The sequence below is a fragment of the mitochondrial genome of Seriola lalandi (genome assembly GCF_002814215.2).
Source record: "Seriola lalandi mitochondrion, complete genome".
In the NCBI taxonomy this organism is placed as follows: Eukaryota; Metazoa; Chordata; class Actinopteri; order Carangiformes; family Carangidae; genus Seriola; species Seriola lalandi.
In genome coordinates, this window is record NC_016869.1 from 1 (window position 1) to 16,532 (window position 16,532).

General features: G+C 48.0%; 13 protein-coding genes and 24 non-coding genes across 37 annotated transcripts, besides 1 other annotated feature; 28 read left to right on the forward strand and 9 right to left on the reverse strand. All coding sequences in view use genetic code 2, as the record gives it.

Annotated features, from left to right (window-relative positions):
• On the forward strand, nt 1-68 carry KEH33_t01. The gene has a single exon. It is a non-coding gene; the product is annotated as a tRNA-Phe (tRNA).
• On the forward strand, nt 69-1,019 carry KEH33_r02. Its single transcript has one exon. It is a non-coding gene; the product is annotated as a s-rRNA (ribosomal RNA).
• Nucleotides 1,020-1,091, forward strand: KEH33_t02. Its single transcript has one exon. It is a non-coding gene; the product is annotated as a tRNA-Val (tRNA).
• On the forward strand, nt 1,092-2,808 carry KEH33_r01. The gene has a single exon. It is a non-coding gene; the product is annotated as a l-rRNA (ribosomal RNA).
• Nucleotides 2,809-2,883, forward strand: KEH33_t03. The gene has a single exon. It is a non-coding gene; the product is annotated as a tRNA-Leu (tRNA).
• On the forward strand, nt 2,884-3,858 carry ND1 (NADH dehydrogenase subunit 1). Its single transcript has one exon. The coding sequence runs from the start codon at nt 2,884-2,886 to the stop codon at nt 3,856-3,858; it is 975 nt and encodes a 324-aa protein (YP_005255176.1).
• Nucleotides 3,859-3,862: 4 nt separating this feature from the next.
• KEH33_t04 lies at nt 3,863-3,932 on the forward strand. The gene has a single exon. It is a non-coding gene; the product is annotated as a tRNA-Ile (tRNA).
• On the reverse strand, nt 3,932-4,002 carry KEH33_t05. Its single transcript has one exon. It is a non-coding gene; the product is annotated as a tRNA-Gln (tRNA).
• On the forward strand, nt 4,002-4,070 carry KEH33_t06. The gene has a single exon. It is a non-coding gene; the product is annotated as a tRNA-Met (tRNA).
• ND2 (NADH dehydrogenase subunit 2) lies at nt 4,071-5,116 on the forward strand. The gene has a single exon. A coding segment is annotated over exon 1 (1,046 nt).
• On the forward strand, nt 5,117-5,187 carry KEH33_t07. The gene has a single exon. It is a non-coding gene; the product is annotated as a tRNA-Trp (tRNA).
• Nucleotide 5,188: 1 nt separating this feature from the next.
• On the reverse strand, nt 5,189-5,257 carry KEH33_t08. Its single transcript has one exon. It is a non-coding gene; the product is annotated as a tRNA-Ala (tRNA).
• Nucleotide 5,258: 1 nt separating this feature from the next.
• Nucleotides 5,259-5,331, reverse strand: KEH33_t09. Its single transcript has one exon. It is a non-coding gene; the product is annotated as a tRNA-Asn (tRNA).
• A 34-nt stretch (nt 5,332-5,365) lies between these two features.
• KEH33_t10 lies at nt 5,366-5,431 on the reverse strand. The gene has a single exon. It is a non-coding gene; the product is annotated as a tRNA-Cys (tRNA).
• On the reverse strand, nt 5,432-5,501 carry KEH33_t11. Its single transcript has one exon. It is a non-coding gene; the product is annotated as a tRNA-Tyr (tRNA).
• Nucleotide 5,502: 1 nt separating this feature from the next.
• On the forward strand, nt 5,503-7,053 carry COX1 (cytochrome c oxidase subunit I). Its single transcript has one exon. The coding sequence runs from the start codon at nt 5,503-5,505 to the stop codon at nt 7,051-7,053; it is 1,551 nt and encodes a 516-aa protein (YP_005255178.1).
• On the reverse strand, nt 7,054-7,124 carry KEH33_t12. Its single transcript has one exon. It is a non-coding gene; the product is annotated as a tRNA-Ser (tRNA).
• A 4-nt stretch (nt 7,125-7,128) lies between these two features.
• Nucleotides 7,129-7,199, forward strand: KEH33_t13. Its single transcript has one exon. It is a non-coding gene; the product is annotated as a tRNA-Asp (tRNA).
• Nucleotides 7,200-7,207: 8 nt separating this feature from the next.
• On the forward strand, nt 7,208-7,898 carry COX2 (cytochrome c oxidase subunit II). Its single transcript has one exon. A coding segment is annotated over exon 1 (691 nt).
• KEH33_t14 lies at nt 7,899-7,973 on the forward strand. The gene has a single exon. It is a non-coding gene; the product is annotated as a tRNA-Lys (tRNA).
• A 1-nt stretch (nt 7,974) lies between these two features.
• ATP8 (ATP synthase F0 subunit 8) lies at nt 7,975-8,142 on the forward strand. Its single transcript has one exon. The coding sequence runs from the start codon at nt 7,975-7,977 to the stop codon at nt 8,140-8,142; it is 168 nt and encodes a 55-aa protein (YP_005255180.1).
• ATP6 (ATP synthase F0 subunit 6) lies at nt 8,133-8,816 on the forward strand. The gene has a single exon. It carries the CDS (start codon nt 8,133-8,135, stop codon nt 8,814-8,816), a length of 684 nt encoding a protein of 227 aa, YP_005255181.1.
• Nucleotides 8,816-9,600, forward strand: COX3 (cytochrome c oxidase subunit III). The gene has a single exon. A coding segment is annotated over exon 1 (785 nt).
• On the forward strand, nt 9,601-9,671 carry KEH33_t15. Its single transcript has one exon. It is a non-coding gene; the product is annotated as a tRNA-Gly (tRNA).
• ND3 (NADH dehydrogenase subunit 3) lies at nt 9,672-10,020 on the forward strand. Its single transcript has one exon. A coding segment is annotated over exon 1 (349 nt).
• KEH33_t16 lies at nt 10,021-10,089 on the forward strand. The gene has a single exon. It is a non-coding gene; the product is annotated as a tRNA-Arg (tRNA).
• Nucleotides 10,090-10,386, forward strand: ND4L (NADH dehydrogenase subunit 4L). The gene has a single exon. It carries the CDS (start codon nt 10,090-10,092, stop codon nt 10,384-10,386), a length of 297 nt encoding a protein of 98 aa, YP_005255184.1.
• ND4 (NADH dehydrogenase subunit 4) lies at nt 10,380-11,760 on the forward strand. Its single transcript has one exon. A coding segment is annotated over exon 1 (1,381 nt).
• KEH33_t17 lies at nt 11,761-11,829 on the forward strand. The gene has a single exon. It is a non-coding gene; the product is annotated as a tRNA-His (tRNA).
• Nucleotides 11,830-11,896, forward strand: KEH33_t18. The gene has a single exon. It is a non-coding gene; the product is annotated as a tRNA-Ser (tRNA).
• A 4-nt stretch (nt 11,897-11,900) lies between these two features.
• Nucleotides 11,901-11,973, forward strand: KEH33_t19. The gene has a single exon. It is a non-coding gene; the product is annotated as a tRNA-Leu (tRNA).
• On the forward strand, nt 11,974-13,812 carry ND5 (NADH dehydrogenase subunit 5). The gene has a single exon. It carries the CDS (start codon nt 11,974-11,976, stop codon nt 13,810-13,812), a length of 1,839 nt encoding a protein of 612 aa, YP_005255186.1.
• On the reverse strand, nt 13,809-14,330 carry ND6 (NADH dehydrogenase subunit 6). Its single transcript has one exon. It carries the CDS (start codon nt 14,328-14,330, stop codon nt 13,809-13,811), a length of 522 nt encoding a protein of 173 aa, YP_005255187.1.
• A 1-nt stretch (nt 14,331) lies between these two features.
• On the reverse strand, nt 14,332-14,400 carry KEH33_t20. The gene has a single exon. It is a non-coding gene; the product is annotated as a tRNA-Glu (tRNA).
• Nucleotides 14,401-14,404: 4 nt separating this feature from the next.
• Nucleotides 14,405-15,545, forward strand: CYTB (cytochrome b). Its single transcript has one exon. A coding segment is annotated over exon 1 (1,141 nt).
• KEH33_t21 lies at nt 15,546-15,617 on the forward strand. Its single transcript has one exon. It is a non-coding gene; the product is annotated as a tRNA-Thr (tRNA).
• KEH33_t22 lies at nt 15,617-15,687 on the reverse strand. Its single transcript has one exon. It is a non-coding gene; the product is annotated as a tRNA-Pro (tRNA).
• Nucleotides 15,688-16,532: a D loop.

Below are 16,532 nucleotides of genomic sequence, written 5' to 3' on the forward strand. Positions count from 1 at the left end.
GCTTCCGTAGCTTAAATAAAGTATAGGACTGAAGTTCCTAAGATGGCCCTTAAAAAGACCCGCGAGCACAAAGGTTTGGTCCTGACTTTACTGTCAGCTCTAGCTAGATTTACACATGCAAGTATCCGCCCACCCGTGAGAATGCCCACAATTCCCTGCTTGGGAATGAGGAGCCGGTATCAGGCACGCCCCCCGCTCAGCCCACGACACCTTGCTTAGCCACACCCTCAAGGGAATCCAGCAGTGATAAACATTAAGCTATAAGTGAAAACTTGACTTAGTTAAAGCTAAGAAGGCCGGTAAAACTCGTGCCAGCCACCGCGGTTATACGAGAGGCCTAAGTTGACGGACAGCGGCGTAAAGAGTGGTTAAGGAAAACACAAAACTAAAGCCGAACGCCTTCAGAACTGTCATACGTCTTCGAAGGTATGAAGCCCAACCACGAAAGTGGCTTTATCCCTCCTGAACCCACGAAAGCTAAGAAACAAACTGGGATTAGATACCCCACTATGCTTAGCCCTGAACATTGATCGTTTATTACACCAAACATCCGCCTGGGAATTACGAACACCAGTTTAAAACCCAAAGGACTTGGCGGTGCTTAACATCCACCTAGAGGAGCCTGTTCTAGAACCGATAACCCCCGTTTAACCTCACCCTCTCTTGTTTTTCCCGCCTATATACCACCGTCGTCAGCTTACCCTGTGAAGGACGAATAGTAAGCACAATTGGCACAGCCCAATACGTCAGGTCGAGGTGTAGTGCATGAGAGGGGAAGAAATGGGCTACATTCGCTAACAACTAGCGAATACGAATGATGTGTTGAAACACACAGCTGAAGGAGGATTTAGCAGTAAGCGAGAAGCAGAGTGTCTTGCTGAAACCGGCTCTAAAGCGCGCACACACCGCCCGTCACCCTCCCCGAGCTCCCCGGACCATTTTTAACTAAAGCCCTACAACTGCAAAGGAGAGGAAAGTCGTAACATGGTAAGCGTACCGGAAGGTGCGCTTGGTAAAATCAGAGCGTAGCTAAGACAGTAAAGCATCTCCCTTACACCGAGAAGTCGCCCGTGCAAATCGAGCCGCCCTGACGCCTATTAGCTAGCCCCACCTCTCAATTACAACAAACAATTATAAATAACCCCAAAAGCACGGCATAAAACCAAACAAACCATTTTTCCTCCTTAGTACGGGCGACAGAAAAGGAACTAGTGGCGCTATAGACAAAGTACCGCAAGGGAACGCTGAAAAAGAGATGAAACAGACCAGTAAAGCCAAGTAAAGCAGAGATAACCTCTCGTACCTTTTGCATCATGATTTAGCCAGCAGCATCAAGCAAAGAGAACTTTAGTTTGACACCCCGAAACTAGGTGAGCTACTCCAAGACAGCCTAACAATAGGGCAAACCCGTCTCTGTGGCAAAAGAGTGGGAAGAGCTTCGAGTAGGGGTGACAGACCTATCGAACCTAGTTATAGCTGGTTGCCTGGGAACTGGATAAAAGTTCAGCCTCCCGGCTTCTCTCTTCATCCTTATCCTATTTCCCAATGATTCCTAAAGAAACCGCGAGAGTTAGTCAAAGGGGGGACAGCCCCTTTGAACCAAGATACAACTTTTCCAGGAGGGTAAAGATCATAATTTTCAAGGCAAGAATGTTTTGGTGGGCCTAAAAGCAGCCATCCCTACAGAAAGCGTTAAAGCTCAAGCATACCCCTCGCCGTATATCCTGATAACCCAATCTTAGCCCCCTAATCCTACCAGGCCGCCCCATGCAAGCATGGGGGCGACCATGCTAAAATGAGTAATAAGAGGGGCCAAAGCCCCTCTCCCCGCACACGTGTAAATCGGAACGGACCCCCCACCGAAGATTAACGGCCCAAACCAAAGAAGGTATTGGACAAACGTAAGCATGACCTAGAAAACCGTCCAAAACATAACCGTTACCCCCACACTGGCGTGCTTAAAGGGAAAGACTAAAAGAAAGAGAAGGAACTCGGCAAACACATGAAGCCTCGCCTGTTTACCAAAAACATCGCCTCTTGCAAAACTTAAGAATAAGAGGTCCCGCCTGCCCAGTGACACTTTAGTTCAACGGCCGCGGTATTTTGACCGTGCAAAGGTAGCGTAATCACTTGTCTTTTAAATGGAGACCTGTATGAATGGCACCACGAGGGCTTGACTGTCTCCTCTTTCAGGTCAATGAAATTGATCTCCCCGTGCAGAAGCGGGGATGAGCCCATAAGACGAGAAGACCCTATGGAGCTTTAGACACGAAGGCAGACCATGTTAAGGACCTTGAATAAAAGACTGAACTTAGTGGCCCCCTGTCCTGATGTCTTCGGTTGGGGCGACCATGGGGAAACAAACATCCCCCGTGCGGAATGGGAGGACCACCCCTTTCTTTCTCTTCCCCCTCCTCCCACAACTAAGAGCTACAGCTCTAACTAGCAGAACTTCTGACCATAAGTGATCCGGCAATGCCGATCAGCGGACCAAGTTACCCTAGGGATAACAGCGCAATCCCCTTTTAGAGCCCATATCGACAAGGGGGTTTACGACCTCGATGTTGGATCAGGACATCCTAATGGTGTAGCCGCTATTAAGGGTTCGTTTGTTCAACGATTAAAGTCCTACGTGATCTGAGTTCAGACCGGAGTAATCCAGGTCAGTTTCTATCTATGTTATGATCTTTTCTAGTACGAAAGGACCGGAAAGAAGAGGCCCATGCCCCGGGTACGCCTCCCCCTTACCTAATGAAGACATCTAAACTAGGCAAAAGGGCATACCCCTATTGCCTAAGAGAATGGCGTGTTAGTGTGGCAGAGCCCGGTAAATTGCAAAAGACCTAAGCCCTTTAAACAGAGGTTCAACTCCTCTCTCTAACTATGATATCAGGACTCATTACCCATGTAGTAAACCCCCTGGCCTTTATCGTCCCCGTCCTGCTAGCCGTCGCTTTCCTGACCCTAATCGAACGGAAGGTGCTTGGTTACATACAGCTACGGAAAGGCCCTAACATCGTTGGGCCCTACGGGCTCCTTCAACCTATTGCTGACGGAGTGAAGCTATTTATCAAGGAACCGGTACGCCCCTCCACTTCTTCACCTGTCCTCTTTCTATTAGCCCCTATGCTGGCACTCACCCTAGCCTTGACCCTTTGGGCCCCTATACCCCTCCCTTACCCCGTCACTGACTTAAACCTCGGGATTCTATTTATCTTAGCACTCTCCAGCCTCGCGGTCTACTCGATTTTAGGCTCGGGCTGAGCATCAAATTCAAAATACGCCCTGGTGGGGGCCCTCCGAGCCGTAGCTCAAACTATCTCATATGAAGTCAGCCTAGGCCTTATCCTCCTTAACATCATTATCTTCACCGGTGGCTTCACCCTCCAAACTTTTAACACAGCCCAAGAAAGTGTTTGATTAGTGCTACCCGCCTGACCCCTGGCCGCTATATGATACATCTCAACACTAGCAGAGACAAATCGAGCCCCCTTCGACTTAACCGAGGGAGAGTCGGAACTGGTCTCAGGGTTCAACGTAGAATACGCAGGCGGCCCCTTTGCACTCTTCTTCCTGGCCGAATACGCCAACATTCTACTTATAAATACCCTTTCTGCCACGCTTTTCCTCGGAGCCTCCCACATGCCAACGTTCCCGGAACTAACAGCTGTTAACCTTATGACAAAGGCGGCCCTCCTCTCCATTCTGTTCCTTTGAGTCCGAGCTTCCTACCCCCGCTTCCGGTATGACCAGCTGATGCACCTCATTTGAAAAAACTTTCTCCCCCTAACACTAGCCCTTGTTATCTGACATCTCGCGCTGCCCATCGCATTCGCCGGGTTACCCCCTCAGCTATAACGCTGGAGCTGTGCCTGAATTAAAGGGCCACTTTGATAGAGTGAACCATGGGGGTTAAAATCCCCCCAACTCCTTAGAAAGAGGGGACTTGAACCCCACCTGAAGAGATCAAAACTCTTAGTGCTTCCTCTACACCACTTCCTAACAGTGTCAGCCAAGTAAGCTCTTGGGCCCATGCCCCAAACATGTAGGTTAGAGTCCTTCCCCTGTTAATGAACCCGTACATTATGGCCCTCCTACTATTTGGCCTTGGCCTTGGAACTACAATCACATTCGCGAGCTCGCACTGGCTGCTCGCCTGAATAGGTTTGGAAATTAATACACTTGCCATTATTCCCCTTATAGCCCAACACCACCACCCCCGGGCAGTCGAAGCCACCACTAAATATTTCCTCACCCAGGCGACAGCAGCCGCAATACTCCTCTTCGCTAGCACTACTAATGCCTGGCTTACAGGAGAGTGGGATATTCAACAAATATCCCACCCCCTCCCTACCACGATAATCACCCTAGCCTTGGCCCTCAAAATTGGCCTAGCACCTATACACTCCTGAATGCCAGAAGTTCTCCAAGGATTAGACCTAACCACTGGATTGATTTTGTCCACCTGACAAAAACTTGCACCATTTGCCCTATTCCTTCAAATTCACCCTAACAACTCGGCGGTCCTCATTACTTTAGGCCTCACCTCCACGCTTGTCGGGGGCTGAGGTGGACTAAACCAAACACAACTCCGAAAAATTTTAGCATACTCCTCAATCGCCCACCTGGGATGAATGACACTAGTACTTCAATTTGCTCCCTCCCTCACCTTACTCGCCCTACTCACGTATTTTATTATGACATTCTCAGCTTTCCTTGTATTTAAACTAAACAAGGCCACAACAGTCAACTCACTCGCCATTTCCTGGGCTAAAACTCCCATTCTCACATCCCTCTCCCCCCTCATCCTGCTATCCTTAGGGGGCCTCCCGCCCCTCACAGGGTTCCTGCCAAAGTGACTTATCCTTCAAGAACTAGCCAAGCAAGGCCTCCCCCTCCTAGCCACCTTCGCTGCACTCACCGCCCTTCTCAGCCTCTACTTCTACCTCCGACTCTCATACGCAATGACTTTAACCATATTCCCAAACAACCTAGCTGGCTCAGCCCCCTGACGCTTCCACACCCCTCAACTTACCCTCCCCCTAGCCATTTCAACCGCCACGGCCCTCCTTACTCTTCCCCTTGCCCCCGCCGCAATGGCCCTCTTTGCCCCCTAAGGGACTTAGGATAGTACAAGACCAAGAGCCTTCAAAGCCCTAAGCGGGAGTGAAAATCTCCCAGTCCCTGATAAGACCTGCGGGAAACTAACCCACATCTCCTGTATGCAACACAAGTACTTTTATTAAGCTAAGGCCTCTCTAGATGGGTAGGCCTCGATCCTACCAAGTTTTAGTTAACAGCTAAACGCTCAAACCAGCGAGCATCCATCTACTTTCCCGCCTGGCGAACCGCCAAACAGGCGGGAAAGTCCCGGCAGGCGTCTAACCTGCTTCTCCGGGTTTGCAATCCGGCGTGAAAACACCTCGGAACTTGGTAAGAAGAGGAATTAAACCTCTGTCTATGGGGCTACAATCCACCGCTTAAAACTCAGCCATCCTACCTGTGGCAATCACACGCTGATTTTTCTCGACTAATCACAAAGACATTGGTACCCTCTATCTAGTATTTGGTGCCTGAGCCGGCATGGTCGGTACAGCCTTAAGTTTACTCATCCGAGCAGAACTGAGCCAACCCGGTGCTCTTCTGGGAGACGATCAAATTTATAACGTAATCGTTACGGCGCACGCGTTTGTAATAATTTTCTTTATAGTAATACCAATTATGATTGGAGGGTTTGGGAACTGACTCATCCCCTTGATGATTGGGGCTCCCGATATAGCATTCCCCCGAATAAACAATATGAGCTTCTGACTCCTTCCCCCTTCGTTCCTCCTACTTTTAGCCTCTTCAGGCGTTGAAGCCGGAGCCGGAACGGGTTGAACAGTCTACCCGCCTCTAGCCGGCAACCTCGCTCACGCAGGAGCATCCGTAGACTTAACAATTTTCTCCCTTCATTTAGCTGGAATCTCCTCAATTCTAGGGGCTATCAACTTTATTACGACCATCATCAACATGAAACCCCATGCCGTTTCCATGTACCAAATTCCCCTATTCGTCTGAGCTGTTCTAATCACGGCCGTGCTCCTGCTCCTGTCACTCCCAGTTCTAGCCGCTGGCATTACAATGCTTCTGACAGACCGAAACTTAAATACTGCCTTCTTTGACCCAGCTGGAGGAGGAGACCCCATCCTATACCAACACCTATTCTGATTCTTTGGCCACCCCGAAGTTTACATTTTAATTCTCCCCGGGTTCGGAATAATTTCCCACATCGTTGCCTACTACTCCGGTAAAAAAGAGCCTTTCGGCTATATGGGAATAGTATGAGCCATGGTTGCCATCGGACTGCTAGGCTTTATCGTCTGAGCCCACCACATGTTTACAGTCGGAATAGACGTTGACACACGTGCATACTTCACATCCGCAACCATGATTATCGCGATCCCTACCGGCGTTAAAGTTTTCAGCTGACTCGCAACCCTTCACGGCGGAAGCATCAAATGAGAAACCCCCCTCCTTTGAGCTCTCGGCTTCATTTTCCTATTCACAGTCGGAGGACTAACAGGAATTGTTCTAGCCAACTCCTCTTTAGATATCGTCCTTCACGATACCTACTATGTAGTAGCTCACTTCCACTACGTCCTGTCCATAGGAGCCGTATTTGCCATCGTTGCCGGCTTTGTTCACTGATTCCCGCTATTTACGGGCTACACTCTACACGACACATGAACAAAAATCCATTTCGGGGTTATGTTCGCAGGCGTAAACCTAACCTTCTTCCCCCAACACTTCCTAGGCCTGGCCGGAATGCCTCGACGGTACTCAGACTACCCTGATGCCTACGCCCTATGAAATACAGTCTCCTCTATTGGCTCTTTAGTTTCTCTCGTAGCAGTAATCATGTTCCTTTTTATTATCTGGGAAGCATTTACTGCAAAACGTGAAGTTCTTTCGGTAGAATTAACCGCAACAAACATCGAATGACTCCACGGCTGCCCGCCACCTTACCACACATTTGAGGAGCCGGCCTTTGTTCAAGTCCGATTAAACTAACGAGAAAGGGAGGAGTTGAACCCCCATCAGTTGGTTTCAAGCCAACCACATAACCGCTCTGCCACTTTCTTTACTAAGATGCTAGTAAAATGCCATTACGATGCCTTGTCAAGGCAAAATTGTGAGTTAAACTCTCGCGCGTCTTGAAACTATAATGGCACATCCCTCCCAACTAGGATTTCAAGACGCAGCTTCACCTTTAATAGAAGAACTTCTACATTTCCACGATCATGCTTTAATAATTGTCTTCTTAATTAGCACACTAGTACTTTACATTATTGTGGCGATGGTAACCGCTAAGTTCACAGACAAACTCATCCTTGACTCCCAAGAGATCGAAATTATCTGGACAGTCCTACCAGCAATTATTCTCATCCTTATTGCCCTCCCCTCCCTACGTATTCTTTACCTTATAGATGAAATTAATGACCCACACCTAACAATCAAAGCAATGGGTCACCAATGATACTGAAGTTATGAATACACAGACTACGAGGACCTAGGGTTTGACTCATACATAATTCCCACACAAGACCTTACGCCTGGTCAATTCCGCCTCTTAGAAGCAGACCATCGAATAGTAATTCCTGTTGACTCACCCATCCGAGTGCTCATTTCTGCCGAAGATGTTCTTCACTCATGAGCTGTCCCAGCCCTTGGCATTAAAGTTGACGCAGTACCAGGTCGACTAAACCAAACCACCTTTATTGTTAACCGACCCGGAGTCTTCTACGGACAATGCTCTGAAATTTGTGGAGCTAACCACAGCTTTATGCCTATTGTGATTGAAGCTGTCCCCCTGGAACACTTTGAAAACTGAACATCACTAATAGTTGAAGACGCTTCGCTAAGAAGCTAATTAGGTACACAGCGTTAGCCTTTTAAGCTAAAAATTGGTGACTACCAACCACCCTTAGCGACATGCCTCAACTCAACCCCGCCCCTTGATTTGCAATCTTAACTTTTTCCTGACTGGTCTTCCTTATCGTAATTCCCCCTAAAGTAACAGCCCATAATTTCCCAAACGAACCTACGCCGCAGAGCACAGAAAAGCCTAAAGCGACGCCCTGAACTTGACCATGGCAATAAGCTTCTTTGACCAATTTATATCCCCAGTTTACTTAGGGATCCCTCTTATGGCATTAGCCCTAACACTCCCCTGAATTCTATTCCCAACCCCCTCAGCCCGGTGGCTAAACAACCGCGTACTAACCCTTCAAGGATGGTTTATTAATCGATTTACACAACAACTTCTTCTACCCTTAAATCCAGGGGGCCACAAATGAGCCGCCCTGCTGGCCTCCTTAATAGTCTTCTTAATCTCCCTGAATATGTTGGGTCTACTCCCCTACACGTTCACTCCTACTACACAACTGTCCCTTAACATAGGACTAGCTGTCCCCCTTTGGCTAGCAACAGTGATTATTGGAATGCGTAATCAACCAACCCACGCCCTAGGCCACCTCCTTCCTGAAGGAACCCCACCACTGCTCATTCCAGTCCTAATTATTATCGAAACAATTAGCCTATTCATTCGACCATTAGCCCTTGGAGTCCGACTAACAGCCAACCTAACAGCAGGGCATCTCCTTATCCAACTAATCGCCACAGCGGCGTTTGTTCTTCTCCCCCTAATACCCACCGTCGCCATCCTGACAGCCGCTGTATTATTCCTACTCACTCTTTTAGAGGTTGCCGTAGCTATGATTCAAGCCTACGTCTTTGTTCTCCTACTAAGCCTCTACCTACAAGAAAACGTCTAATGGCCCATCAAGCACATCCTTATCACATAGTCGACCCAAGCCCATGACCCCTTACAGGTGCCATTGCCGCCCTGCTAATAACATCAGGCCTAGCAATTTGATTCCACTTCCACTCCGTGCTTCTTATAACCCTCGGCACCATCCTCTTAGTTCTTACAGTGTGTCAATGATGACGAGACGTCGTGCGAGAGGGCACATTCCAAGGTCACCATACGCCTCCAGTTCAGAAAGGCCTTCGATACGGAATAATCCTTTTCATCACATCAGAAGTTCTTTTCTTCCTCGGATTTTTCTGAGCCTTCTACCACTCTAGCCTAGCCCCCACCCCTGAACTAGGAGGCTGCTGGCCTCCGGCAGGGATCACCGCCTTAGACCCATTCGAAGTCCCTCTTCTAAATACAGCCGTCCTTCTTGCTTCAGGTGTTACAGTTACATGGGCTCACCATAGCATCATGGAGACTAAACGAAAACAAGCAATCCAATCCCTAGCCCTAACAATTTTACTAGGTGCTTACTTTACCTTCCTTCAAGCTTTAGAGTATAACGAAGCCCCGTTTACAATTGCGGACGGAGTCTACGGTGCCACATTCTTCGTAGCCACCGGGTTCCACGGACTCCATGTCCTTATCGGCTCAACATTCCTAGCCATCTGCCTTCTTCGCCAAATCCGACACCACTTTACATCAGACCACCACTTCGGATTTGAAGCAGCCGCCTGGTATTGACACTTTGTAGACGTTGTGTGACTCTTCCTATACATCTCCATCTACTGATGAGGGTCATAATCTTTCTAATATTAACGGAGTATATGTGACTTCCAATCACCTAGTCTTGGTTCAAATCCAAGGAAAGATAATGAACCTTATTACGACAATCATCGCTATCACCCTTATTCTCTCCACACTCCTGGCCATTGTCTCCTTCTGACTGCCACAGATAAACCCCGACCATGAAAAGCTCTCCCCATACGAATGTGGGTTTGACCCCCTTGGGTCAGCCCGCCTGCCTTTTTCACTTCGATTCTTCCTTGTCGCCATCCTATTTCTCCTGTTTGACCTAGAAATCGCACTTCTCCTCCCCCTCCCTTGAGGGGATCAATTAGATACCCCCTTAGTGACCTTCATTTGAGCTTCCGCCGTCTTAGCCCTACTAACCCTCGGCTTAGTTTACGAATGGATGCAAGGAGGTCTTGAATGAGCCGAGTAGGCTCTTAGTCTAAGAAAAACATTTGATTTCGGCTCAAAAACTTGTGGTTAAAGTCCATAATTGCCTGATGACCCCTGTCCACTTCGCCTTTTCGTCCACCTTTATATTAGGGCTTGCAGGCCTAGCATTTCACCGCTACCACCTTCTTTCCGCCTTATTATGTCTAGAAGGTATAATACTTTCCCTTTTTATCGCCCTTTCCCTTTGAACCCTCCAACTGGACTCAACCACCTTCTCCTCCTCTCCTATGCTCCTCCTTGCCTTCTCGGCCTGCGAGGCAAGTGCAGGGCTTGCCCTACTTGTTGCAACTGCCCGAACACACGGGACTGACCGGCTTCAGAGCCTTAACCTTCTACAATGCTAAAAATCCTCATCCCCACCTTTATATTAATCCCTACGACATGGCTAGCACCCGCAAAGTGACTTTGGCCTACCACCCTCGCCCATAGCTTTATTATCGCCCTAGCTAGCCTTACTTGACTAAAAAGCCTCTCCGAAACAGGCTGATCTTGCCTCAACACCTACCTAGCTACGGATGCACTCTCAACCCCCCTCCTAGTTCTTACCTGTTGACTCCTCCCCCTTATAATCCTCGCAAGTCAGAAACATACAGCCCTCGAGCCAGTAAACCGACAACGAATATACATCACGCTCCTGACCTCCCTACAATTCTTCCTAATCCTGGCTTTCGGCGCAACAGAACTAATTATGTTTTATGTTATATTTGAAGCCACCCTTATTCCAACACTAATTATTATTACCCGCTGAGGAAACCAAACAGAACGCCTTAACGCCGGAACTTATTTCCTCTTCTACACCCTGGCAGGCTCCCTCCCCCTGCTTGTCGCCCTCCTCCTCCTCCAAAACAACACCGGGACTCTGTCCCTCCTAACCCTGCAATACTCAAACCCCTTACCCCTTGTAAGCTACGCCGACAAGCTTTGATGGGCAGGATGCCTTCTAGCTTTCCTGGTGAAAATACCCCTCTACGGAGTGCACCTTTGACTCCCAAAAGCCCACGTAGAGGCCCCTATCGCAGGATCGATGGTCCTCGCTGCTGTCCTCTTAAAACTAGGCGGGTACGGAATAATGCGAATAATAATCATGTTAGAGCCCCTGACTGAGAAACTAAGCTACCCCTTCATTATCTTCGCACTCTGAGGCGTCATCATAACAGGATCAATTTGCTTACGTCAAACAGACCTAAAGTCCCTAATTGCCTACTCATCAGTCAGCCACATAGGCCTGGTCGCGGGCGGAATCCTAATCCAAACGCCATGAGGATTCACCGGGGCACTTATTCTTATAATCGCCCATGGCCTGACATCCTCAGCCCTCTTCTGCCTGGCAAACACCAACTACGAGCGAACACACAGCCGAACGATGATCTTAGCACGTGGACTACAGATAGTCCTCCCGTTAATAGCAACCTGATGGTTTATTGCAAGCCTAGCCAACTTAGCCCTCCCGCCCCTACCAAACCTGATAGGAGAACTAATAATCATTACCTCCCTATTTAACTGATCGTGATGAACCCTAGCACTGACAGGAGCAGGCACCCTGATCACGGCAGGCTATTCATTATACATATTCCTGATAACACAACGAGGCCCCCTCCCCCCACACCTTATTGCCCTAGAACCAACCCACTCTCGAGAACATCTGCTAATTCTTCTCCACCTTTTACCACTGATACTACTCACCCTTAAGCCAGAACTGATCTGGGGTTGGGCTGCCTGTAGATATAGTTTAACAAAAACATTAGATTGTGATTCTAAAAATAGGGGTTAAACCCCTCTTATCCACCGAGAGAGGCTCGCAGCAACGAAAACTGCTAATTTTCCCGTCCTTGGTTGAACCCCAGGGCTCACTCGGCCTGCTCCTAAAGGATAACAGCTCATCCGTTGGTCTTAGGAACCAAAGACTCTTGGTGCAAATCCAAGTAGCAGCTATGCACCCTACTTCTCTTATAATAACTTCGAGCCTAATCCTTATCTTCACACTCTTAACCTACCCTCTATTAACAACACTCTCCCCCAACCCCCGAGCCTCCGACTGATCTGTAACCCAGGTCAAAACGGCAGTAAAACTAGCCTTTTTCGTTAGCTTGCTCCCCCTCTTCCTGTACCTAAATGAAGGACTAGAAACCATCATCACGAGCTGAAACTGAATAAATACTCTCACATTTGACGTCAATATTAGCCTTAAATTCGACCACTACTCAATTGTTTTTACCCCTATCGCCCTCTATGTTACATGATCAATCCTAGAGTTCGCATCTTGATACATGCACGCGGACCCATACATAAACCGCTTCTTTAAATACCTCCTAACCTTCCTTATCGCAATAGTAATTCTCGTCACAGCTAACAACATGTTCCAACTCTTTATCGGCTGAGAAGGGGTCGGAATCATGTCCTTCCTCCTTATCGGCTGATGGTACGGCCGAGCAGACGCTAACACTGCAGCTCTACAAGCCGTTCTTTATAACCGAGTCGGGGACATCGGACTGATCTTTGCCATGGCATGGATAGCAACGAACCTCAACTCCTGAGAAATACAACAAGTATTTGCAGCCGCCAAAGGCCTTGACCTAACCTTCCCCCTCCTTGGACTAATCGTCGCCGCAACAGGGAAGTCAGCTCAATTTGGCCTTCACCCCTGACTTCCCTCTGCGATAGAGGGTCCTACACCGGTCTCTGCCCTACTGCATTCCAGCACAATAGTTGTTGCGGGCATCTTCCTCTTAGTTCGGATGAGCCCCCTTATAGAAGGCAACCCAACTGCCCTAACCACATGCCTGTGTCTCGGCGCCCTTACCACCTTATTTACCGCTACCTGCGCCCTCACCCAAAATGATATCAAAAAAATCGTTGCATTCTCTACGTCAAGTCAACTAGGCTTAATAATAGTTACCATCGGCCTCAACCAACCACAACTAGCCTTCCTTCACATCTGCACCCACGCTTTCTTTAAAGCGATGCTATTCCTCTGTTCCGGCTCAATCATCCACAGCCTAAATGATGAGCAGGATATCCGAAAAATAGGAGGTATACATCATCTAGCCCCCTTTACATCTTCTTGTCTTACTATTGGTAGCCTAGCCCTCACAGGAACCCCCTTCCTAGCAGGCTTTTTCTCCAAGGATGCCATCATTGAAGCCCTCAACACCTCTTATCTTAACGCCTGAGCCCTTGCCCTAACCCTCCTAGCAACCTCTTTCACAGCTATTTACAGCATACGAGTTGTTTTCTTCGTAGTGATGGGCCACCCACGGTTTAATTCACTTCCCCCTATTAACGAGAACAACCCAGCAGTAATTAACCCCATCAAACGATTAGCATGAGGGAGCATCATCGCCGGCCTCCTAATTACCTCCAACCTCCTTCCTTTAAAAACCCCCATCATGACCATGCCACCCCTCCTGAAACTAGCCGCCCTGACAGTTACGGTTATTGGTGCACTAATTGCTCTCGAGCTAGCATCACTAACGAACAAACAGTTTAAACCAACCCCACAACTCGCCGCCCACCATTTCTCAAATATGCTAGGCTTCTTCCCATCAATTATTCATCGCTTTACCCCCAAGCTAAACCTTGTCCTGGGCCAGGCAATTGCCAGCCAAATAGTCGACCAAACCTGATTAGAAAAAGCAGGCCCTAAAGCCGTCGCCACTACTAATCTCCCTTTAGTCTCGACAACCAGCAACATCCAACGAGGCATGATCAAAACCTACCTCTCCCTCTTCCTACTCACCCTCGTCCTAATGGTCCTGTTAGTCATCCACTAAACAGCTCGAAGCGCACCACGACTAAGCCCACGAGTTAACTCCAACACAACGAACAACGTCAAAAGCAGGACCCACGCACTGATGACTAACATTCATCCCCCCGCAGAATACATTAGGGCAACCCCCGCCATGTCCCCCCGAAACATCGAAAACTCCCCTAGCTCATCCGCTGACCCCCAAGAGGACTCATATCACCCCCCTCAGAATAACGCAGAGACTAATACCACCCCAACTAAGTACACCACCATATAGGTAACAACCGGCCGACTCCCTCAAGTCTCGGGGTAGGGCTCGGCAGCGAGCGCTGCCGAATATGCAAACACAACCAACATCCCACCTAAATAGATTAGAAACAATACTAAGGACAAAAAAGGACCTCCATGCCCCACCAATACACCACACCCCATCCCCGCCACCACAACTAGCCCCAAAGCGGCAAAGTACGGGGATGGGTTAGAAGCAACCGCAACTAACCCAAGAACGAAAGAAAATAAAACTAAATATATGATGAAAGTCATTTATTCCTGCCGGGATTTGAACCCAGACTAATGGCTTGAAAAACCACCGTTGTCATTCAACTACAAGAACCATAATGGCCACCCTACGGAAAACCCACCCCCTCCTAAAAATCGTAAACGACTCTCTTATTGACCTCCCAGCCCCGTCCAATATCTCAGCATGATGAAACTTCGGCTCCCTCCTTGCACTCTGCTTAATTACTCAGATCCTTACGGGACTATTCTTAGCAATACACTACACCTCGGACATCGCCACAGCCTTCACCTCCGTTGCCCATATTTGCCGAGACGTAAACTACGGATGGCTTATCCGAAACATGCACGCTAACGGCGCATCCTTCTTCTTTATCTGCATCTACCTTCATATCGGACGAGGACTCTACTACGGATCTTACCTCTATAAAGAAACCTGAAATACCGGTGTCGTTCTTCTCCTACTACTAATAGGCACTGCCTTCGTAGGTTATGTCCTCCCCTGAGGACAAATATCGTTCTGAGGGGCTACAGTCATTACCAACCTTCTGTCCGCAGTTCCCTACGTAGGGAATACGCTCGTCCAATGAATCTGGGGCGGCTTCTCCGTAGACAACGCAACACTAACTCGATTCTTCGCATTCCACTTCCTTCTCCCGTTCATCATTGCGGCATTCTTTATCCTTCACGTCCTCTTCCTCCACGAAACTGGCTCAAACAACCCTACAGGCCTAAACTCCGACTCCGACAAAATTTCATTCCACCCCTACTTCTCCTACAAAGACCTGCTGGGCTTCGCGACTCTCCTAGTTGCACTCACCTCTCTGGCCCTGTTCTCCCCTAATCTCCTTGGCGATCCCGACAACTTCGTCCCCGCAAACCCCCTAGTTACCCCGCCCCACATCAAGCCCGAATGATATTTCCTGTTTGCCTACGCCATCCTCCGGTCAATCCCCAACAAACTAGGAGGCGTCCTGGCCCTCCTACTCTCCATCCTCGTCCTCATGGTAGTCCCAATCCTCCACACCTCTAAACAACGAAGCTTTACATTCCGACCCATCACACAGTTTCTATTCTGACTTCTCGTCGCAGACGTCATCATCCTCACGTGAATTGGGGGCATGCCCGTCGAACATCCCTTCGTTATTGTAGGACAAGTCGCCTCATTCTTGTATTTCTTCCTATTCTTAGCCCTCATCCCTGCAACAGGCTGAGTCGAAAACAAAATACTAGAACGAGCGTGCACTAGTAGCTCAGCGCCAGAGCGTCGGTCTTGTAAGCCGAATGCCGGAGGTTAAAATCCTCCCTACTGCTCAGAGAAAGGGGACTTTAACCCCTACCCCTAGCTCCCAAAGCTAGGATTCTAACTTTAAACTACCCTCTGACCCAGTACATACGTAGATCACTGTACATGTATGTATTTTCACCATTAATTTATAGTAAACATATCACTGATTTTCGAGTACATTTATATGTATAATAACCATATATAGGAGTCAACCATTTATGTTTAACCAAAGAAACTAAGGTAGACATTAACCTGTTATTGACCTAATTAATAAAATAGAATTGAAGACTTAACGAGACTTTAAGCACTCCACACAATATTAATGAGTGATTTCATACCACAATCAACAACAATAATAAGTGAAAACAGTTTAACTCAATAAGAACCGACCAATCTACTATATCTTAATGATAACTCTTATTGATGGTCAGGGACAGTAATCGTGGGGGTCGCACTTAGTGAATTATTCCTGGCATTTGGTTCCTACTTCAGGGCCATTAAGTTTATATATTCCTCACTCTTTCATCGACGCTTACATAAGTTAATGGTGGGATTACATACTCCTCGTTACCCAGCAAGCCGGGCGTTCTTTCCAGCGGGTAAGGGGTTTCTTTTTTTTGTCTTCCTTTCACTTGGCATTTCACAGTGCACACGGTAATGACAGACAAGGGTGAACATTTTTCTTGCCAAGGTAAATAGTATTCATGGTGGTAAGATATTATACTATTAACCACATATTAGGATATCAAGAGCATAAGGTGTAATCGTAACTCCTAACATACCTGTTATATTACCCCTCGGCTTTTGCGGGTAAAAACCCCCCTACCCCCCTAAACTAGTGAGATCTCTAACACTCCTGAAAAACCCCTCGGAAAACAGGAAAACCTCTAGTTATTTATTTGGTCCTCAAAATTCATCTCTATACACTATTTAAAGTTTTT